The sequence below is a fragment of the Salmo salar genome, chromosome 24, assembly GCF_965601325.2.
Source record: "Salmo salar chromosome 24, fSalSal1, whole genome shotgun sequence".
Taxonomy (NCBI): domain Eukaryota; kingdom Metazoa; phylum Chordata; class Actinopteri; order Salmoniformes; family Salmonidae; genus Salmo; species Salmo salar.
The window spans coordinates 25,420,837-25,444,899 of NC_138314.1; the positions used below are offsets into that span (position 1 = coordinate 25,420,837).

General features: G+C 43.7%; 1 protein-coding gene across 1 annotated transcript in view; it reads right to left on the reverse strand.

The window, feature by feature from the left end:
• Positions 1–5,579: 5,579 nt before the first annotated feature.
• The window catches only part of LOC106585515 (rasGAP-activating-like protein 1), a 32,775-nt gene continuing 14,291 nt past the window's right edge, over positions 5,580–24,063 (reverse strand). The window contains exons 11-21 of the mRNA XM_014171808.3: positions 22,568–22,632; positions 22,202–22,314; positions 18,376–18,568; positions 18,074–18,211; positions 17,421–17,559; positions 13,444–13,619; positions 12,284–12,421; positions 11,984–12,119; positions 8,787–8,907; positions 8,411–8,478; positions 5,580–8,267 (exon numbers count right to left, since the gene is read on the reverse strand). Coding sequence (XP_014027283.3) covers positions 8,119–8,267; positions 8,411–8,478; positions 8,787–8,907; positions 11,984–12,119; positions 12,284–12,421; positions 13,444–13,619; positions 17,421–17,559; positions 18,074–18,211; positions 18,376–18,568; positions 22,202–22,314; positions 22,568–22,632 — 1,436 coding nt within the window. The 3' untranslated portion in view covers positions 5,580–8,118. The remainder of the gene's footprint in view (positions 8,268–8,410; positions 8,479–8,786; positions 8,908–11,983; positions 12,120–12,283; positions 12,422–13,443; positions 13,620–17,420; positions 17,560–18,073; positions 18,212–18,375; positions 18,569–22,201; positions 22,315–22,567; positions 22,633–24,063) is intronic.

The window sequence follows — 24,063 nt, forward strand, 5'->3', positions numbered from 1 at the left end:
ATGAATGTTGGTGATGTGTGAGAAAGATGGAGGCTGGGTATGCATGCAGGCACTGGGGTGAATACTAAAGCAGATACACCCCAGTCCTCCTGCTTCCCCGCCAGACCTGGAGGAACAGCTTGTGGGGCTGTCATGGGAGGTCTCCCTGGTAATCCCGAGGACAACCTGTCTGTCACGGGGCGCATCTCCCCTTTCCCAGTCCTAGCCGTGACACAGCAGCTCAGATGGTCTGACACCCCAGACCCCCTCCCTCGCAGCTGAGGCCCACTCCTCTCATCACTCACCTCCATCACCAAGGAGGGTGTTAACCATATCAGTCCTGAGACCTCAGCAAAAAACGGGCTTTTCATTCATCTGACTTTCATTTATCTGTCCTTACATTTAGCTTCACAATGAAGTGTTTTACTATTTTCTTTTCAGGACAACCAGGGCTAAAAGTACAACACACATTTTTTTGACATAAACAGTTGCATTAGTACTGAGCGAATAGTGCTTTTTCAGGTCATTCGGTTTTGGTTCGATTATTAAAAAATATTCAATAATATTTCTATTATTTTTTTTAAACATGAACTGTATTATGAAATAGTGATCTTTCAATGATTTTAGAGCTTTATAATGGAAATTCCAAAGCAAAAAATAGTGAACATTCAATTGCCAAAACATTGAAAATATTACATTGTCTTTGTCAGGTCCACATCAATAGAAAAATATGAAATTACGATGAAAAAAATATATAATTAAATTGATATCCACATCTTCGGCGCCCGGGGAACAGTGGGTCAACTGCCTTGCTCAGGGGAATGACAGACTTTTACCATCACTGAGCTGACAAGGTAAAAATATGTCGTTCTGCCCCTGAGCAAGGTAGTTAACCCACAGTTCCCCGGGCGCCGAAGACATGGATGTCGATTATGGCAGCCCCCCGCTCCTCTCTGATTCAGAGGGGTTGGGTTAAATGTGGAAGACACATTTCAGTTGAATGCATTCAGTTGTACAGCTGACTAGGTATCCCCCTTTCCCTATTGATAAGAGCTGGATAAATGAGTAATCAGTTTGGATAAGGGAATTATAAATATAAAGGACACTTGTTTAAGATATATTTTATCTTATTGCTGGAGACAAATGTGAAACCAGTCATATGGCGGCAAACTGAAGCATTTCAACATATCAACTTTCCCACAGTAAAGTTGATGAAATGCTGTGCCATTATGCATAATTTTCATTCTACAGCCTTTTAACTTGCAGGGATGGGCACACTCAAATGTCTTAATTATAGGCTTCCCCCGACTTTCTATGTTTTCTATTTCTATCATGTTAAATATTAGCCACTATCAGTATCAACCGTCAGTAGGCCTAATAACCAGTGGCGACCTGCCATTCAGGGCAGGTGGGTTTTGAGCCCCACATTTTTAGCAAAAAATGGGCTTGCCTGTTTTGCATGTTATTTTGGCATTCATACGTGTCACATATAAGTTTGCAAACAATGTAAAAAAAAAAAGATATGTCATTGAGTGAGTAAAGACACATACAAACATGGTCTCTTTTTTGTAAGGCAGCTCCAAAATGCAGGTGTTTCAGCCTAGCTCAGTGCTTTCTGAGTATACATATCTCCCTGGCATATTACATCATTATGCAGCAGCATACAATACATTTTTGGACTCACCTTGTTGTGCTGTGCTCACCTGAACAGGAAGGTGGTCCTTCTTGTGGGCAAATTTTGTCATGAGATTTTGTCATCAAAGTCTGGTATTCTCTGGATTTGTGGTGCTTTCAAGACAACTGGGAACTCAGAATATAACAAGGTCGAATCATGACGTCAGTGATCTTCAGGTTAGAGCTCTAGAAAGACCCAGAGTTCCCGACTTGGAATTCCGAGTTGGATGACCGTTCAAAACATAGCTCGTTTTTTTCCAAGTTCCCAGTTGTCTTGAGCTGACTGAAGTCTGAGATTTCCCAGTTCTGAGTTTCCAGTTGTTTTGAACGCAGCAGAAGTCATGCTGGATTGACAGCATGGTCAATGTATTCAACCTTTACTGGCCCATGGTGTTGTCTGTGAATGTTTATCCTTTTAAGCTTGGAGAAGACCCAGACTTAAACCCAGACTTTGACTACACACCCACTCCACTGAATAGCAGGCTAGTGGTTGCTTTGTAACGCTTGCAGTTAGCCACTGATTCCTTCCAAAATACTCATTGTTGAATTTGCGAATTACAACGTGTTGTGTAGTGTTTATGTCCAATGGCTGATGAGCACCTATACGTTTTATTTATAATTTATCTTCATATGACAAGAATTGAAAAGGATTTTCCAGTAGATTCTCGACCAGATTCATGATGATGACTGCTTGTCTAGCTTGCAAGATAAGATTTAAAAAGTATGATGTTGGCATGATCAGTCCAATCAAAGCTATGGTAGATATGTGATTTGACATAATTTTATATGTGGCCAATGACCTTGAGCCTTCTTGGATGGGCACTTCTAATGTAAATCTAAGGCAGCACCCAAGAGGCTTACATTTTCGAGCTCTCCCTGTAGATTTTATGGTGACATATCCCCGTGAGTGACAGAACACTGAGCCAATCACGGCGCAACTAGAGAACATTGCCAACCCCTACACTCTGTATTTTGCGCTGACTGCCCCACCACCACAGGAAGCACTGAGCTAGGCTGAAACACCTGCGTTTTGGAGCTGCCTTACACAAGAAAACAAAAAAGAGACCATGTTTGTATGCGGTTTTATTAACTCAATGCTGTTGTTTTTTACCTTGTTTGCAAACATATGTGACACATATTAATGCCAAAATAACATGCAAAACAGGCAACACATTTTTTTTTTAAATACAGTGGAAGTCGGAAGTTTACATACACCTTAGCCAAATACATTTAAACTCAGTTTTTCACAATTCCTAGTACAAATTCCCTGTCTTAGGTCAGTTAGGCTCACCACTTTATTTTAAGAATGTGAAATGTCAGAATAATAGAAGAGAGAATGATTTATTTCAGCTTTTATTTCTTTCATCACATTCCCAGTGGGTCAGAAGTTTACATACACTCAATTAGTAATCAGTAGCATTGCCTTTAAATTGTTTAACTTGGGTCAAACGTTTCGGGTAGCTTCCCACAATAAGTTGGGTGAATTTTGGCCCATTCCTGCTGACAGAGCTTGTGTAGCTGAGTCAGGTTTGTAGGCCTCCTTGCTCGCACATGCTTTTTCAGTTCTGCCAACAAATGTTCTATAGGTTTGAGGTCAGGGCTTTGCGATGGCGACTCCAATACCTTGACTGTGTTGTCCTTAAGCCATTTTGCCACAACTTTGGAAGTATGCTTGGGGTCATTGTCCATTTGGAAGACCCATTGCGACCAAGCTTTAACTTCCTGACTGATGTCTTGAGATGTTGCTTCAATATATCCACATAATGTTCCTCCTCATGATGCCATCTATTTTGTGAAGTGCACCAGTCCCTCCTGCAGCAAAGCACACCCACAACATGATGCTGCCACCCCCTGTGCTTCACGGTTGGGATGGTGTTCTTCGGCTTGCAAGCCTCCCCCTTTTTCCTCCAAACATTACGATGGTCATTATGGCCAAACAGTTCTATTTTTGTTTCATCAGACCAGAGGACATTTCTCCAAAAGGTTTGTCCCCATGTGCAGTTGCAAACCGTAGTCTGGCTTTTTTATGGTGGTTTTGGAGCAGTGGCTTCTTCCTTGCTGTTCTTGCCATATTATGGCAAGAACAGCTCAAATAAGCAAAGAGAAATGACAGTTCATCCTTACTTTTGGACAGTAAGGTCAGTCAATCCGGAACATTTCAAGAACTTTCAAGCGCTATGATGAAACTGGCTCTCATGAGGACCACAACAGGAAAGGAAGACCCAGTTACCTCTGCTGCAGAGGATAAGTTCATTAGAGTTATCAGTCTTAGAAATTGCAGCCCAAATAAATGCTTCATAGAGTTAAAGTAACAGACATCTCAACATGAACTGTTCAGAGGAGGCTGCGTGAATCAAGCCTTCATGGTTGAATTGCTGCAAAGAAGCCACTACCTAAGAACACCAATAATAAGAAGAGACTTGTTTGGGCAAAGAAACACACGCTTTGGAAATTAGATCGGTGGAAATCTTTCATTTGGTCTGATGAGTCCAAATTTGAGATTTTTGGTTCCAACCGCCTTGTCTTTGTGAGACGCAGAGTAGGCGAACGGATGATCTCCGTGTGTGTGGTTCCCACCATGAAGCATGGAGGAGGAGGTGTGATGGTGTGGGGGTGCTTTGCTGGTGACACTGTCAGTGATTTATTTAGAATTCAAGGCACACTTAAACAGCATGGCTACCACATCATTCTGCAGCAATACGCTTAGTGGGACTATCATTGTTTTTTAACAGGACAATGACCCAACACACCTCCAGGCTGTGTAAGGGCTATTTGACCAAGAAGGAGAGTGATGGAATGCTGCATCAGATGACCTGGCCTCCACAATCACCCAACCTCATCCTAATTGAGATGGGACGAGTTGGACAACACAGTGAAGGAAAAGCAGCCAACAAGTGCTCAGCATATGTGGGAACTCCTTCAAGACTGTTGGAAAAGCATTCAAGGTGAAGCTGGTTGAGAAAATGCCAAGAGTGTGAAAACCTGTCATCAAGCTGTCATTTTTTGCTAAACAGGTGGGGCTCAAAACAGGTGGGCCTGCCCTGAATGACGGGTTGCACTGAGGCTAATTAAATCGTTATGGAGAGGGGAGCGCAGACCAAGTTGTAACAGTCTGAACCCGATTCATGGTGCAATACTTGACTGCGTCATCACACAGTTCCATGGTTAGTGCAGGGTACAGTCTACTATAGCCTACATTTGTACACTTTTCTCCCTATTATAATTCTATGTACACTAATCTTCCAACATTACCATGGGTTAAAGAACTGAATGTGGGAATTATCAGAATGAATCAAACCACCGTTTTCTTTCTTTCGAGTGTAAAGTTTTTCCAAACCTGTTTTTCTTATGATTCGTAAGTACTTTCCTAACCCTAAATAAGATCAGAGTATTGTTTATATCTTCCAATCGGTGCTGAAACGGAGACGAATAAGCGTATACAGTATTCTTTTGAGTCTGTCAACAAAATTCTAACTAAGAGGTAAACCATATTTAAAGGGACGGATTAAGATACATTTACAGAAAACCCTATTGAATTAAAACTAATCTGTTGGGAAGGTTTTCAGCAGTTGAATTAAATTTATTCAGTGTGAACAAGGGAACCATGCCTGCAAAGCCCATTAAGCACCTTCAAAACGTAAGTCTGAATACCAACTACTGAGAAGTGTGAAGGAAAGGCTTGCGTAAGAAAGGCGTAATTTCCTAAGTCGGAATCAGGCCCATAGAATATTAGCTAAAAAGTATTGTGGAGCTCTGCACCTAAATATAAACAGTACTGGCACCCAAAATGAGTACCGGCACCTATTTCAGTCCAAGTCAAGCACTGAGTATCTCCAGACCCTCCAACACCTCTTATAAAAACACGACTGATTGTAAAGTCAAAAGGTTTTTCAGTGTGTGCATGAACACAGATTCAAACTAAGTAGTAGCGGTATCATTACATTTTACTCAATATTTCCAATACAGTTCACAGTAATACAGCTGATGTTACCACCAATCTGTAACCATCCGCTTTGTGCATGCAGTCATTTTGTGTCAGCAATATAAAATGTAAGCTCATTTTCTAAATTGCAGCCCTCTTCCAGCAAATAACAAGTCAACGAGCAACAATCAATATTTGTCCGGATTTGAACTTGAGAGGCTGCTTAATGAAATTCAGCGGAATTCAACAGTGGTCTATAATAACCTTCTAAAGATAGCCAGCCAAGTTAAATACAATTTACTAAACAGATTACAATAATAGGTAAATAAACGATTCAGATATCAGTAACATATAATTTGATAACAGTGTAATTGTAACAATCCAATACGCTTAGCTTTTCTTTCTTGAATCGACAAGACTGATTAAAAAAATCCATGTCACTAATTTAAAGAAAGTACTACTAAAATAAAGACAGTACACAATTTACCATGGCAACAAATGCAGTTTGGCATTTGAAACATCTCCCACACCTCCACTGAAAGCATTTTCAATGGTGCACGCCATTCCACGCAACTCAACTCACACACTTGGAGTTTGACAACTCATCAATGTGCAAGAACACACATCTCTACTCCTCTGAGCTCACCTCAAAAACAGCAAACTGAATTTGGTCAATACTGTAGGGAATTCATACATGTATACAAAATATAAGGTATGGCTAAGACAGGATACGCTCAAATGGTTGTGAGTCGACATCATTAGCTCTCTACAGAGGGTGATGGGACCCTAACTAGAGTAGAACAGAAATGATCTACATATGTTCAATTCCATTAAATACAAAGGAATGACAGTTACTGTATGACACTTCACTCAAAATCAGCAGTCTTAAAATGACTTCAAATACAATGACCTGAGGAGAACAGTAAACATGTCACTTGATCTACTTTATAATATTGTCAGTAGTACTGCTTCAAATACATGTTTTTACCAATTAACCAATCAACTGTGGACCATGTAAAATATGTTTTTCATATCAAAGCCACAAATTTGAGTTTGAGTTACTTCCCATAAATCCACAGAGCAACAGCACCAAACACAAGCTTCACTATGGCAACAGTGAAAACAATATACTAATAGCAAACAAGTGACTGTTCAAGCAATTATGGCGTGTGTGTCATTGTATTAAAACACTCACTTAGAAATCTCACAGGGCATTACCCTCATTAATATGAACACCAGCACAATCTTACTACAACATTGTGGATGTTATCAATTGAAATATATAAATTAGAGAGTAAAAAAACATAAATAAAAGCAATATCAAAATAGCATACATTCAGGTAGATTCATCAAAAACTAGAGTAGATTGCATAATCGTCCTCCAAGGTATGGGTCGTTATACGAAAACAGTGCCTTTTGGATCTCTTTGATTTTTTAATTAGAAATTGTGCACCAATATTGAATTTTAAAAGCCTGTTATACTAAATGAAGTGCCATTTAATATAGACCACATGGATAATTCAATAAATCAATTTTTTTTATATGAACAAAGACTTGCTAAAGTGCCAAAATTCAGCACTTTGGCATGTCCCTCCGTGCACCCTCTGTGACTTCTAGGAAGTTTTTAACCCCCTTAACCCCAACATTTCTCCACATATTCACCATCATTGTAAAGCCCTAGTTATTGTTGCTCTGAAAAAGTAATTTCTGAAGATTATTATTTATTAGTGTTACCCATAGATAGACAGGCTAGAAATGTTGTAACAATAAATACATACAAATGGGAAGCCTGCATTCAATTGCCACTCCCTGTTCCATTCCCCCTGTTGTGGTCAACCCTGTTCCTTTATTTGACATTTAAAAGGCACTTACTATAGTAATTGTTTTAATTTAACCTCTTGAGATGGGAAAACGTGTGCTCTTTATGACAGAATGCTAAAATGAGGTGAAATCCAAATATTATTATTTATTTTTTTCAAAAGGCACCGAATTGCTGGAACGACCCATATAATGATGTTGAATATAAAAAACATCTTTACATTTCACAGACGCTGGATGCAGGGCATGCACTACATTCCTTGATAGCCATACAATAATGCAGTACCACGGAATGACACAGTCCATGCGTGCCCCTGCTTCAGCTCAGTTCCACATAACAGTTTGTGTCCTGCTCAATCGATAAGAACCCAAGCTTTGGGAGAGTAGCAGAAGTTTATGTGGCAGTCCATCTGAATGCAAGACCTGTGGCAATCAGTTATTTCACTAGATAACTTCTCTGCCACAGCTGAAAACCTGTGAGTGATATCAAACGTCCCAGGAAAAGAATGTTGCAGAATGGGTATCCTCTTCATTCTGTCTTATGAAGAAGTGATCTGGATGAGAAGAGAGTTCCTCTAGACATCACATGTAACAGAGAACATGACAGGGAGCAGGGAGAGGCTGCCTTCCTTCTGTGGTCGCTTAGTTTTCCTACACCATTGAGTCTGATACAGGACGTTGCTCTCCCCTTCAGACCCGGGCTCAGGCCCCAGGGAAGGCCCAATCTAGGGGGTCAGGATGAGGCTACCGGCCTCCTCTCTTTCCTGCCGCTGGAAGGTGGCATGGGCCTGCTCCAGATCCAGAACCACTCCAAGTAGCCGAACCGCTGCAGCCTGCCTGTGCTTCAGGAGCTCCACGCTACAGTCTGCTCCATCTGGGGGTGAGAGAGAGATTTGAAGCAACGCGAATGCTTTAAATGACAGTACAAATGTCTAGGGAACCAACCTCTCTGACAGCTAAGGTGTTACAACTGATTGAACTGCATATTAAAAAGGCACTGCTTTGACAGTCTCTCACCAGGGAGCAGCCCAGAGTTCACTCTATTCTCTTCCTCTGTGGTCATCTCAGCCTCCACATACTGCTTCCTGTTAGCACACAGCACAGGGCACAGCACAGCACAAGGCACAGCACACTCACATTAACACACTGATCAACATGTTTATCAATGTTTAGACAGTGTGTAACAAAGTATGAAAGCATTGTGTGAGAGAGGCTGAACATAATCCACACTGATGTGTTCCTGAGTTACAGGCTATATTCTAATGAATAAGAGTAGTCCTAGTGTTACAATGTAGACCCCTTATGACAAGTAAATGAACTGCACCCTGTCTGTCTGTCTGAGAAGGTTTACCATAGCCTCCAAATGTCTCATGTCAAAGTGTATTCCACTGACCTGAGCTTGTCTCTTCCCTGAAGAAGCTGTTTGTAGATGGTCTGAGTCTCTGCGTCTGGATCTAATGGGTCACTCCAGTCGCCCAGAGTCACTGCAGAGTGAGTGCGACTGCAACCTGAAGCTGAACAAAAGAGAGGGGCCATACAGTGTATTCACTTCTCTAATTTTATTTATTTATTTAATTTCACCTTTATTTAACCAGGTAGGCCAGTTGAGAACAAGTTCCCATGTACAACTGCGACCTGGCCAAGATAAAGCAAAGCAGTTCGACACATACAACAACACAGAGTTACACATAAACAAAAGTACAGTCAATAACACAACAGAAAAATCTATGTACAGTGTGTGAAAATGTAGAAGAGCAGGGAGGTAAGGCAATAAATAGGCCATAGAGGCAAAATAATTACAATTTAGCATTAACACTGGAGTGATAGATGTGCAGATGATGATGTGCAAGTAGAGAGTGCAAGTAGAGGGTGCAAAAGAGCAAGAGGATAAATAACAATATGGGATGAGGTAGTTGGGTGTGCTATTTACAAATTGGCTGTATACAGGTGCAGTGATCGGTAAGCTGCTCTGACAGCTGATGCTTAAAGTTAGAGAGGGAGATATAAGACTCCAGCTTCAGTGATTTTTGCAATTCGTTCCAGTCATTGGCAGCAGAGAACTGGAAGGAAAGGCGGCCAAAGGAAGTGTTGGCTTTGGGGATGACCAGTGAAAAATACCTGCTGGAGCGCGTGCTATGGGTGGGTGCTGCTATGGTGACCAGTGAGCTGAGATAAGGCAGGGCTTTACCTAGCAAAGACTTATAGATGACCTGGAGCCAGTGGGTTTGGCGACGAATATGCAGTGAGGGCCAGCCAACGAGAGCGTACAGGTTGCAGTGGTGGGTAGTATATGGGGCTTTGGTGACAAAACGGGTGGCACTGTGATAGACTACATCCAGTTTGCTGAGTAGAGTGTTGCAGGCTAATTTGTAAATGACATCGCCGAAGTCAAGGATCAGTAGGATAGTCAGTTTTACGAGGGTATGTTTGGCAGCATGAGTGAAGGAGGCTTTGTTGCAAAATGGAAAGCTGATTCTAGATTTAATTTTGGATTGGAGATGCTTAATGTGAGTCTGGGAGGAGAGTTTACAGTCTAACCAGACACCTAGGTATTTGTAGTTGTCCACATATTCTAGGTCAGAACCGTCCAGAGTAGTGATGCTAGTCGGGTGGGAGGGTGTGGGCAACAATCAGTTGAAGAGCATGCACTTAGTTTTACTAGCATTTAAAAGCAGTTGGAGGCCACGGAAGGAGTGTTGTACGGCATTGAAGCTCGTTTGGAGGTTTGTTAACACAGTGTCCAAAGAAGGGCCAGATGTATACAGAATGGTGTCGTCTGCGTAGAGGTGGATCAGAGAATCACCAGCAGCAAGAGCGACATCATTGATATATACAGAGAAAAGTGTCGGCCCGAGAATTGAACCCTGTGGCACCCCCATAGAGACTGCCAGAGGTCCGGACAACAGGCCCTCTGATTTGACACACTGAACTCTATCAATTGCTACAGGGGGTGCTGAGCTGTTGGCCGGGGTAGGGGTAGTCAGGTGGAAAGCATGGCCAGCCGTAGAAAAATGGTTATTGAAATGATCGATTATTGTAGATTTATCGGTGGTGACAGTGCATCCTACCCTCAGTGCACTGGGCAGCTGGGAGGAGGTGCTCATATTCTCCATGGACTTTACAGTGTCCCAAAACTTTTGGGAATTAGTGCTACAGGATGCAAATTTCTGTTTGAAAAAGCTAACCTTAGCTGACTGAGTATATTGGTTCCTGACTTCCCTGAAAATCGCGGGGGCTATTCAATGCTAATGCAGAATGCCACAGGATGTTTTTGTGCTGGTCAAAGGCAGTCAAGTCTGAGGTGAACCAAGGGCTATATCTGTTCTTAGTTCTCAATTTTTTCAATGGGGCATGCTTATTTAAGATGGCGAGGAAAGCACTTTTAAAGAGCAACCAGGCATCCACTACTGACGGGATGAGGTCAATATCCTTCCAGGATACCCGGGCCAGGTCGATTAGAAAGGCCTGCTCACTGAAGTGTTTTAGGGAGCGTTTGACAGTGATGAGGGGTGGTCGTTTCACCACGGACGCATTACACATGCAGGCAATGAGGCAGTGATCGCTGAGATCCTGGTTGAAGACAGCAGTATTTGTTGTATTTAGAGTTGTATTTAGAGTTGTATTTAGAGGGCAAGTTGGTCAGGATGATATCTAAGAGGGTGCCCATGGTTACGGATTTCGGGTGGTACCTGGTAGGTTCCTTAATAATTTGTGTGAGATTGAGGGCATCTAGCTTAGATTGTAGGACGGCCGGGGTGTTAAGCATATCCCAGTTTAGGTCACCTAACAGTACGAACTCTGAAGATAGATCGGGGGCAATTAAAACACATATGGTGTCCAGGGCACAGCTGGGGGCTGAAGGGGGTCTATAACAAGCGGCAACGGTGAGAGACTTGTTTCTGGAAAGGTGAATTTTTAAAAGTAGAAGCTCAAATTGTTTGGGCACAGACCTGGATAGCATGGCAGAACTCTGCAGGCTATCTCTGCAGTAGATTGCAACTCCGCCCCGTTTGGCAGTTCTATCTTGTCGGAAGATGTTATAGTTAGGGATGGAAATTTCAGGATTTTTGGTGGCCTTCCTAAGTCATGATTCAGACACGGCTAGGACATCAGGGTTGGCGGAGTGTGCTAAAGCAGTGAATAGAGGCTTCTAATGTTAACATGAATGAAACCAAGGCTTTTATGGTTACAGAAGTCAACAAATGAGAGTGCCTGGGGAATGGGAGTGGTGCTGGGGGCTGCAGGGCCTGGGTTAACCTCTACATCACCAGAGGAACAGAGGAGGAGTAGGTTAAGGGTACGGTAGAGACTATAAAAACTGGTCGTCTAGTGCGTTCAGAACAGAGAGTAAAAGGAGCAGATTTCTGGGCGCGGAAGAATAGATTCAAGGCGTAATGTACAGACAAGGGTATGGTAATCTGTCTGTGAGATTCTCAGTCTCAGTGAGCAAATAAATATCGGCTGGTGTTCAGAGTAGTGCACATAAATGTGAGATAAAAAGATAATTATGAAGTGTTAAGGAAGCACTAACATGTTAAGTGTGTGTGGTACTTCAACAAAGATTCCTACATAAGTCAATGTTTTAATTACTAGCGCGGTCAGCCTGTAGGCAGCAGGTCCACTTGCCACTGCGGTACGCCCCTGGGTGGAAGAAGGGCAGCATGCGCCTGTTGTAGATACTGGCCTTCCTGATGGCTGACAGCCACTGGTTTAACTCATTCACATTCTGCAGACACAGACAGACATACACAACACTCAGGTCAGTCCCAGCGTACGCACAAACCACAGAGAACAGTGATAAAAAGAAAGCACCACAAAGTCAACCCAGTCAAGGGTCAGTAGTGCTGTGGTCAGTAATAGTATGGTCAGTGACTGGAGGTCTGTCAATACCTTGCACTGGGTATAGATGGTGTGCATCTTTCCATCGTTGTCCTGGGTGACGACCTGCAACACATGCTGCTGTTGGAAGGCATTCTCATCCACTCTCTCCACAGCACACACACACTGGATGGGGATGGAGGAGCGCACCTGCAGGATGCACACATAACACAGTATGAGCACAGCTCCATGTTGCACTCCTGTATTGCTCTTTGTAGGCAATTTTCTGATGCAGGCAAATACACATCAAATGAATCATTCAGTTATCAGCTATTCCTCAGGCGAGTTTAGGCCCGGCTTCAAGTGCCACCCTTATGGGTACAGTTGATAGAGTATGTCTGCTTTCATCCTTCCCCAACCTTTTATTGAGCATTAAGTAATTCAAGACCATTTTGCAAAGAAAAAGGACTGAAGAGAAAAGAGTGGTGGAGAGATGGAGAAGAAAGTGGAAGAGAGCAGGGCAGGAGAAAAATGTCAGAAAGGCTGCTCTAATGTATAAATCAGCTGCTTCCATGGGATGCCTGCCTCACTCAGGTTAGAGCACAGTGGGAGGGGATATGGTCCACAGTTGGATTTGCAATGTTAGTATGAATATCCACAGCCTTCAATGAACCTCGCATTTATTCCAGCCACACAAAGGAAGAAGTCCGCTCAAAGAGAACCCTCTTTTACTGGCCTATTCTCCACATCTCTCTTTCTCTGACCCCCCCTATATCTATTCCTCTCTCGCTCCCCCCTCTCTCTCTTGTTCTCTTTCTCGCTTGCTCTCTGCCCCTCTCTCTTCCTTCCCTTTCTACCCCCTATCATTCTCTTTCCCTCATCCCCACTCCTGTCCTGGACTGGCTAGGCAAATGAGAGAAGCTCATTATCAAAAGACTGGGCATCACATGATAATAGCCTCCCCACTAATGATGTTCTCATACAGAGAGAAACACAAATAAGGCAGACGGATTATTAAAATGTTTTTTTTTTTATGAGGCAGGATGACGATCAAACACCCTTTGAAGGGTACAGGAGCCAATTCATCACCAGAGGAAATGGTGTTACCTTGTTATAATGAGTTACTTTCAGAGGACTTCATGTTTACTTGTCTGTCTTTATCTGATGTAAAAGAATGGAGGAATTGCTATTAGAGCTGGTCATGGGTAGGATTGTGTATGTGTGGGTCAGACCTGCCAGGGATCCGGGGTCTTGGCGTAGGACAGTGTCTCACTGCTCAGCCAGAAGTATCGCTTCTTGAAGGAAAAGCGGGACAGGAGCTGGGGGCTTTCGGCCTTGTGCTTCTGGAGATAGCCCTCCTTCACTGTCACTGAGGGCAGGAACACAGCCCTCTGGGGCACCTCAGACACTGCAGACAGACAGAGCAAGAGAAAAGAGAGGGGAAGGAGAGGGAGAAAAAGATGGAACAGGAACAGTGATGGAGGGGAATGGAGTGAGAGAAAGGAAGAGAGAAATAAGATGGGTGAAAAGGGGAGCACAGAAACAGAAGTTCTACATTGTATCAATATGGACACAAGGTGGAGCTGTAGCAGTACAGTTATGGTTAATTTATACATATTGTTGAATTACATTACAGCACATGATGCATTATCTCATTGTACATCATTGTTTGTGTCATCTTGCTCCCTCTTCACCCTTGTGTTCAGCACATCCCAGTGTTCATTTTGTCAAAAATAGTGATTAAAATACTTGGACTGAAACAGGTGCTGGTACTCATGCTGGGTACCGGTACTGTTCATATTTGGGTGCAGGAGCTCCAAAATACTATTGAGCTAATATTATATTAGGTGAAACAGGAGCTCAAGCAGTAGAAAATATAAGGTGCCGACCCCCCCGCGAACACGCGCACACTCAATTCTTCATTGCTGCGACTTGCTTGCTAGTTGAGATTTCTGCTCTTCACTCCGTTGTCAGTTTAGCCTACAATTCACTGATCTTAGTAGCAGAAAGCATTTTTTATTTGTGTCCTTCAAGGCAGCTGTCAATGATAGGCGTTAGGCTGCATTTCATTTAATATTTTATGTCGGTTTGATCGCTGGTAGGCACTAGTAATGTCTGCAGTTTTCGGGTTGGCTATTTGTTTCACGTGTATTAGTCTATAAATACATTTCTTTGCAAAAATTCGTCATCTCTCCCATGTCGTATTCGACTAGTAGTTGTTCTGAAATGTTTATTGCTTGCCTACATTTTACTCCCTCCTCTATGTTTAACATAACACACATACATGAATTATTAATTCCGGTAGCCTATCCTGACGTTAAGTTTGTTCACTCTTGTGACAAAGTTACAAGGGGGGGATTTCGGCAAGGCCATTTTCTTGCCTGCCTAAATGTAGGCAAGCAATAAACATTTCAGAACAACTACTAGTTGAATAAGACATGGGAGAGATGACGAATTTTGTCAAAGAAATGTATTTATAGACCAATACACGTGAAACAAATAGCCAAACCGAAAACTGCAGACATTACTCGTGCCTCCCCCGAGACTCAGCTCTGGTGAACTCCTCAAGTCAAGCACTGCGTCAAACACGTATTTTTCAGTGGCAATTGATTAGACTATTACTTACTAAATATACACAGAATAAACTATAACATTTTTTCTTTTCTTCAGTTGACTAAAATGAGACGAGACAAAAATATATCTGTGACTAAAATCTGACTCCTAAGTGGACTGGACAATAATCTTTGGAGAAATTGAAAGCTTTTCAGTGATAAGCACAGTGAATAATAGCAGCACATATGCACAGCGCAGTTCTGTTGAACAATGGGAGGACGCGCCACACTCCGTCCGCACACATCAGCTGCGTAGGAGCAAGCGATGTGTGGGAAGACAGGCAGACAGGCTCTCCTCCTGCTCCGATTATACACATAGCGCAGGCGACTCTCTTGCTTCCCTATAGATAACTAGTAACCACCAGCCTTCTAGTCAGCTACCCGTTGCCTGGTTGGGAAACACCAGCTGCTTTAAGAAATTAAAAACCATAGCCGCACTGAGTTTAATAGTAAAACAACAGTCTGTGTTTTGCTATCCCTTGAGTACGCTCAACCCTGCCACTTTCCCCACTGTATTTCATAGCCAGGTTCTGTAACCAACGTAGCAAAGTCTCCCTCTTTTCCTCAGAGAACACGGTTTGATTCTAGCCCTTACCATTCAAACAGATATGACCCGTAATATCAACGCTATGATTTTTTTATTTCTATCGTGCATTGGAGAGCCGTATTTTACATCCATTAAGCACATAGCAGGCCGTTACAAACGAGGCTACTTCCGGACCGGACTGTTAACCATTTGTTTAGGCTACACCTTGTTTAGTAATGTTACCTCATTAGCTAGCTATAGCCAACCTGGGACACGTTCAGCAGGACTCAACCCTTAGGAACGTTCAGATAGCGTATCTCTATGTAGAACAAACATGCCTCTCTAATATGTTGAATATGGAATAACTCTATTCCTGGGTTCTATCTGAATCAAGAACGTTTTGGAACTGAATGTGGCCCTGGTAACATTACTAGTAGCCTATATGCAAACATTTGGAGGCACAGAAAGAAAAGGGATAGCAAACAATTGATTGACAAAATTCCTCTTGCCACTACACTATATCTGACTGGTTAAATAACTTTATTTAGATGTATGTGGACCCAGTGACTTAGACTTGAGCACTTGGACCAGGACTCGAGCACTGGGACTTGGACTTAGGGACTTAGGGAGCACAGGCGTCTTGAGACTTGATTCGGACTTAAGGTTCAGTGACTACTACATCACTGGGCAAATCAGTCATTAGCTCCCATTTTACTTTTGGACACCAATGTAGCTGCAGCATCTGTGGAACCTTGATAACAATGGCAATGACGTGACTGAATGACGGAGGTGCAATCCATCCGGACGGAGGTGCAACCCTTCGGCAATACTTTGCGGAACCATCTGGTGATTGTGCAACTCTTTTTCTGCACTTGCTTGTGTCTGTTTGTTTTGTATGTAATGTGCAATATCTATTTACTCTGAATTATTTCATTCAATATTTCTGCTGTTGGGAAGAGAATAGGATGTTATGTAGAAAAATATGTTGGTAGGACAAGGCTATGTATGTTTGTGGACCTATAGGTTGAGTGGGCTATTTTAGTCAACAAAATGCCCTTTAATTTTAGTCACAACACAGCATTTGTATTGCCTCAACCTATAGGTCCACAAACATACATAGCCTTGTTTTAACAATAACTAGACTAAATCATTATTCAAATGACAAAAATGTGACTTAATGATATTTTTGTCAAAATGACTAAGACTAGACTAAATCAAAAAAAGAGTGCCAAAATGAGCACGGGCACACACCTCAGACAGATGGAACAATACAAATCCACTCCTGCATAACACATTCACATCAAGTGTATTAAATGTCAAAGTGGCCTTTGAGGGAGAGCCCAGTGGCTGAGATGACATGGAGATTGGAACATGATATTTCAGAGTGATAAGATGGATCACAACAACAGACTCGCTGACACGTGACGATGAGAAAAGGGCATAGGTGTGCTATGTATACAGTGTGGTGTGTAGGGGTGGCGAGCGCTCCACAGTTCAACGCGCAGCCCACCGCACTCCATTTTAGTCCCAGTATCAGCTCTCAGCTGCCTATGAATATTTCACCACTGTATCTATTGTATCTATTGATACCAGTAATAACTGGCCTTGCCATACTGGCACAGGCCAGTTAGCCTGCCGTATAGGAGCCCAGCCAAGCTCTGCTGTTCTGTCGTCCGTCTGTCTGCCCCCCCCCCCCCCCCCCCAGTGGCTCTACCTTATCTCTGATCTCTACGGTTATCTGCTTGCTCTTCAGCAGGCTACTGATGCATTACTACTAGGGCCTAGAGTTTCCCCCTGGTAAGGTGACATGGTGAGGAAAAACTCCAGGCCTTATAGGGCGGCAGGTAACCTAGTGGTTAGAGCACTGGGCCAGTAATCGAAATGTTGATAGATCAAATCCCCGAGCTGACAAGGTAAAAATCTGTCGTTCTGCCCCTGAACAAGGCAGTTAACCCACTGTTCCTAGGCCGTCATTGTAAATAAGAATTTGTTCTTAACTGACTTGCCTAGTTAAATAAAGGTAAAAAAAAATGCCTTACTGAATAAACAGTGTCCTGCTGGTGCTTCTTACCGCTATCAATGTCGATGAGCTTGTCCAGGAAGTCTTTAACAGAGGCCACGCTATAAAGGATGATGGGATGCAAGGGCTCCATCCACAGCTCCTTGCCGTGGCCCAGCTGCAAACCCAGGTTCCCCACACTCTGCACTGCCTGGCGCATAGAGAAACACAGCCATGTTCACCCACCACTCTCTACTGTAACCATAACTTACCATCTGTCAAATGGGCAGAGAGTACTGTTATCAATTCTGATATTAAATGAGCATCACAGTATCATCAGGATGTGCTTGTGGTTCCTGTAACAGACTACTACACCCCTCTCTCTCTCTATGTGTCTCTGAGTAACATCAAACATCCCAGTGAGCAGGCTTGCTGTGAGGCCCTCTTTGTCCTGCCCACACCTGGCATGGGAACCTCTCTGAAGGACCCCTCTCTGAAGCTCTGCTTTGAACCCAAGCCTGGCTGCACACAGAGGTAAAAATAGACCATTCTCTGTAGAGGACCCATAGCAACAGGACTTCAGCACCACGGACAGCAACTCTATTCGCCACAGCTGTTTCACTGTGTGGGACTGTGTGGCACTGTTGTAGGATAAAAACTGTCTGTGCATGTGTGTGCGTGTGTGTGTGTGTCCGTATGAGTGTGTGCGTGCAAGGGCACAGTACCTTGGCCAGTAGTAACAGTGTCCTGCTGGTGCGTGTATCTGCATGCTGGTCCCTCAGGTGAAAGAGCTTGGGTGTGAGGATAGCAGGGGCAAGGAAACGCAGGAAGAAAAACCCACTGATGGCCAGATACTTCACATCCTAAGGGGAGAGGGCCAGGAGGGAAGGAGTGCAACAGAGATGAACAAAATAAATGCACTGACAACATCCCCATGTCTATTCACTATCCAGCAATGAAAACACATCTTCATCTAGGTGACCTTTGTAGCTGAATTTGACCCTTGACCTCTGGGTTTGAAACAAACCTCATTCTCTTGCTCAGGGAACTGCTCCTCCACCCTCTTGTGCAGCTGTTTAAAGGCCACCCTCATGACAGGTGGACACTGGGTAACTGACCCAATGATGGACTCCACGATGTTAGACAGATAGCCCTGCAGCATCTCCACACTGCTCTCCCTCACCTCAGCCTCAGACACCGCACCTTTAAATGAGATACGCCTCCAGAGAGAGAGGGGTCAGTGTTACATTGAAATGAAATGTATACTGACAATTCAAAAGAGCTCTGAAACACAAAGGCCTGCGGGACCCATACTGTGACCTTTGCTTTGTACAGACAGCATTGTCACTAATTATGAAGTGGCAGAGCAGCTAAGATGCAATAGATAGTAAGAATAGATACTGAAGGATACAGTATACAGTATATACATATGAGATGAGCAATACGAGATATGTAAACATTCTTAAAGTGGCTAGTGTTCCATTTTTTTAAGTGGCCAATGATATCAGTCTGTAGGAAGGCAGCCGCCTCTCTGTGCTAGTGGTGGCTGTTTAACAATCTGATGACCTTGAGATAGAAGCTGTTTTTCAATCTCTGTCCCAGCTTTGATGCATCTGTACTGACCTCGCCTTCTGGATGGAAGCTGGGTGAACAGGCAGTGGCTCGGAGGGTTATTGTCCTTGATGATCTTTTTTGCCTTCCTGTGACATCGGGTGTTGTAGGTGTCCTGGAGGGCAGGTAGTTTGCCCCAGGTGATGCATTGTGCACCTGCAAAAGTCAGTGAGGGTTTTCGGTGACAAGCCAAATTTTTTCAGCCTCCTGAAATTGCGCATTCTTCGCAAAACACTGTCTGTGTGCGTTGACCATTTCAGTTTGTCGGTGATATGTACATCGAGGAAAATAAAACTTTCCACCTTCTCCACTGCTCTCCTGCCGATGTGGCTTGGGGGGTGCTCCCTTTGCTGTTTCCTGAAGTCCACGATCATCTCTTTTGTATTGCTGACATTGAGTGAGAGGTTATTTTCCTGACACCACACTCCGAGGGCCCTCACCTCCTCCCTGTAGGCTGTCTCGTCGTTGTTGGTAATCAAGCCTATCACTGTTGTGTCGTCTGCAAACTTGATGATTGAGTTGGAGGCGTGCATGGCCACGCAGTCGTGAGTGAACAGAGAATACAGGAGGGGGCTGAGAACGCACCCTTGTGGGGCCCCAGTGTTGAGGATCAGCGGAGTGGAGATGTTGTTTCCTACCTTCACCACCTGGGGGCGGCCCGTCAGGAAGTCCAGGACCCAGTTGCACAGGGCGGGGTCGAGACCCAGGGTCTCGAGCTTAATGATGAGTTTGGAGGGTACAAAAGTGTTGAACGCTGAGCTGTAGTCAATGAACAGCATTCTTACATAGGTATTCCTCTTGTACAGATGGGATAGGGCAGTGTGCAGTGTGATGGTGATTGCATCGTCTGTGGACCTATTGGGGCGGTAAGCAAATTGGAGTAAGTCTAGGGTGACAGGTAGGGTGGAGGTGACATGATCCTTGACTAGTCTCTCAAAGCACTTCATGATGACAGAAGTGAATGGTACGGGGCGATAGTAATTTATTTCAGATTCCTTAGCTTTCTTGGGAACAGGAACAATGGTGGCCATCTTGAAGCATGTGGGGACAGCAGACTGGGATAGGGATGGATTGAACATGTCCGTAAACACACCAGCCAGCTGGTCTGCGCATGCTCTGAGAACGCGGCTCGGGATGCCGTCTGGGCCGGCAGCCTTGCAAGGGTTAACACGTTTAAATGTTTTACACACGTCGGCCACGGAGAAGGGGAGCCCACAGTCTTTGGTAGTGGGCCGCGTCGGTGGCACTGTATTATCCTCAAAGCGCGCAAAGAAGTTGTTTAATTTGTCTGGAAGCAAGATGTCGATGTCCACGACGGGGCTGGTTTTCTTTTTGTAATCCGTGATTGTCTGTAGACCCTGCCACGTACATCTCATGTTTGAGCCGTTGAATTGCGACTCCACTTTGTCTCTATACTGACACTTTGCTTGTTTGATTGCCTTATGGAGGGAATAACTACACTGTTTGTATTGGGCCATATTTCCAGTCGTCTTGCCAGGATTAAATGCGGTGGTACGTGCTTTCAGTTTTGCACAAATGCTGCCATTAATCCACGGTTTCTGGTTAGGGAAGTTTCTGGTTAGGGAAGGTACAACATCTCCTATACACTTCCTTATAAACTCGCTCACCGAGTCAGCGTATACGTCAATGTTATTTTCTGAGGCTACCCGGAACATATCCCAGTCCACGTAATCGAAGCAATCTTGAGCGTGGAATCTGATTGGTCAGACCAAGGTTGGATAGACCTAAGCACGGGCGCTTCCTGTTTTAGTTTCTGCCTATAGGAGGGGAGCAACAAGATGGAGTCATGGTCAGATTTGCCAAAAGGAGGGGCGGGGGAGGGCCTTGTATGCATCACGGAAGTTAGAGTAGCAATGGTCGAGCATGTTACTCGTTCGTGTAATGCAATCGATATGCTGATAGAATTTAGGTAGCCTTGTTCTCAAATTAGCTTTGTTAAAATCTCCAGCTACAATAAATGTAGCCTCGGGATATACGGTTTCCAGTTTGCATAAAGTCCAGTGAAGTTCCTTTATGGCCGTCTTGGTATCCAATTGCAGGGGGATATACACGGCTGTGATGATAACCGAGGAGAGTTCTCTTGGGAGATAATACTGTCAGCATTTGATTGTAAGGAATTCTAGGTCAGGTGAACAAAAGGACTTGAGTTCTTGTATGTTGTTACAATTACACCATGAGTCGTTAATCATGAAACATACACTCCCGCCCTTCTTCTTACCGGAGAGATGTTTGTTCCTGTCAGTGTGATGCACTGAAAATCCCGTTGGCTGTACAGACTCCGACAGCATGTACCCACCTAGCCATGTCTCCGTGAAACAGACTATGTTACAATCCCAGATATCTCTTTGGAAAGCAACTCTTGCTCTGATTTCGTAGATTTTGTTAACTAGGGACTGGACATTAGTGAGTAATATACTCGGAAGCAGTGGGTGGTGTGCGTGCATCCGAAGCCTCACTAGAAGACCGCTCCGGCACCCTTTCTTCCATTTTGGGTCAGCCTCTGGAATCAGTTTGAATGCCCTGGGAGGTGCAGACAAAGGATCCGCTTTGGGAAAGTTGTATTCCTGGTCGTAGTGCTGGTTGTGCTGGTAAGTTGACGTCTCTCTGATATCCAATAGTTCTTCCTAGCTGTATGTAATAACACTTAAGGTTTTCTGGGCTAATAATGTAAGAAATAATACATAAATTTAAAAAAAAAAATACTGCACAGTTTCCTAAGGACTAGAAGCGAAGTTGCCATCTCTATCGGCGCCATCTTGTCAATCAGGCGCCATCTTGTCAATCAGGCGCCATCTTATACATTTCATGTCTCAATAGATCCCTCAGTGTTATTACGTCTGTGGAAACTTGACCACTAATGTGGTACAGTAGATAGCAGGTTACGTCTATGGAGATGTAGGATCAGTCTCTGTAAATGATCAGGTCTGGTCTGGGCAGATATAGGGATGATAGATACTGGATATGGGTGGGTGTCAGAGATAGGCATCTCAGGGGGTTCTCTCTGGTTGCCAGGCAACAAACTTCCCCCATTTTTACATTCCTTTTTCATGTCTTGATGTTGTCTTCTCCAGTCACACTGTGGAGGACGTGGGGATTATGCTATGATGCAAGTCTTATATACTGTAGATGTTATGGGTTGTTATCCAGGAAACTAGTATATCTCTGAGGGTGTAAACAATCATTTTCACACCTGTATTTCGACACCAGTATTTTCTGTTTACCTGGTTCTGTTCAGGTCAATTTTACACGGGTCCAGCTCAATGTACTTCTTCTCCTCAAAGATGCGGTTAATGATAGGCTTCAGGATCTCATGAAGGTACAGCATCCCCACAGCCTGCCAGTGCACAATACCTCACATTTAGAAAACATCCATTCAAAGCTATTTTATATATATCCAGTCAGTTTACACAGCTAATGCCAGTTATTCAGAACAACAGTGGTTCTTAGATTTAAGTCATTCCCATGTCTTTAGGACTAGGCTATAGTGCTTTACTGTGAGACCGGTAAGAGCAAAGTGAGAATCCAGCTAACACATTGGATTGACAGAGAGAGCATGCCCAGACAACATGATGAGAATTCCTACTCACCTTCATGAACTGTTCCATGGCCTTAGAAGCTAGTGAGTTGGACCGGAACAGGGTGTTTGGATCCACTGTCAGAGAGATACATTAAAGAGTAGAGGAATGTAAGCTATACATTTCAGGGACATCATATTTCTAAACCACTGTGTATGGGGCTAAGAGGAGTAATAAACCAAATACTGATCTCGGTCAGCTAGGGCTACATCAATACTAGTGCTAATCTATTTTCAAAGAGGACTTTCATTGGCCCCATTTTCTACCCAAGTTACCTTTATCCTTGGAGGGAGGAACATTGATGTAGTCATAGTGATATGACCTATTGCCGGGCAAAATGTTTTATACTGAACAAAAATATAAACGCAATGTAAAGTGTTGGTCCCATGTTTCATGAGCTGAAATTAAAAAGATCCCAGAAAATCTCCATAAGCACAAAAAGCTTATTTCTCTCAAATGTTGTGCACAAATTTGTTTACAGCCCTGTTAGTGAGCATTTCTCCTTGGCCAAGATAATCCATCCGCCTGTCAGGTGTGGCATATCAAGAAGCTAATTAAACAGCATGATCATTACACAGGTCCACCTTGTGCAGAGGACAATAAAAGGCCACTGTTTTCAGGGAGCGTGCAATTGGCATGCTGACTGCAGGAATGTCCACCAGAGTTGTTGCCAGAGAATTGATTGTTAATTTCTCTACCACAAGTCGCCTTCAACATAATTTTAGAGAATTTGGTAGTACGTTCAACTGTGTTCACAACCACAGATCACATGTAACCACGTCAGCCCAGGACCTCCACATCCGGCTTCTTCACCTGCGGGATTGTCTGAGACCATTCACCTGGACAGCTGATGAAAGTGTGGTATGCACAACCAAATAATTTCTGCACAAACTGTCAGCTCATCTGCATGCACGTTGTCCTCACCAGGGTCTTGACCTGACTGCAGTTTGGCGTTGTAACTGACTTCAGTGGGGAAATGCTCACCTTCGATAGCCACTGGCACACAGGAGAAGTGTGCTCTTCACGGATGAATCCTGGTTTCAACTGTACCGGGCAGATGGCAGACAGCGTATATGGCGTCGAGTAGTTTTCTGATGTCAACGTTGTGAACAGAGCGCCACATTGTGGCGGTAGGGTTATGGTATCGGCAGGTATAAGCTACGAACAATGAACATAATTGCATTTTATCGATGGCAATTTGAATAGACAGAGATACCAAATCCTGAGCCCCATTTGTCGTGCCATTCATCCACCACCATCACCTCATGTTTCAGCATAGTAATGCACACACCCCATGTCGCAAGGATCTGTACACAATTCCTGGAAGCTGAATATGTCCTAGTTCTTCCATGGTCTGCATTCTCACCAGACATGTCGCCCATTGAGCATGTTTGGGATGCTCTGGATCAATGTGTACGACAGTGTGTTCCAGTTCCCACCAATATCCAGCTACTTCACACAGCCATTGTAGAGGAGTGGGACAGCATTCCACAGGCCACAATCAACAA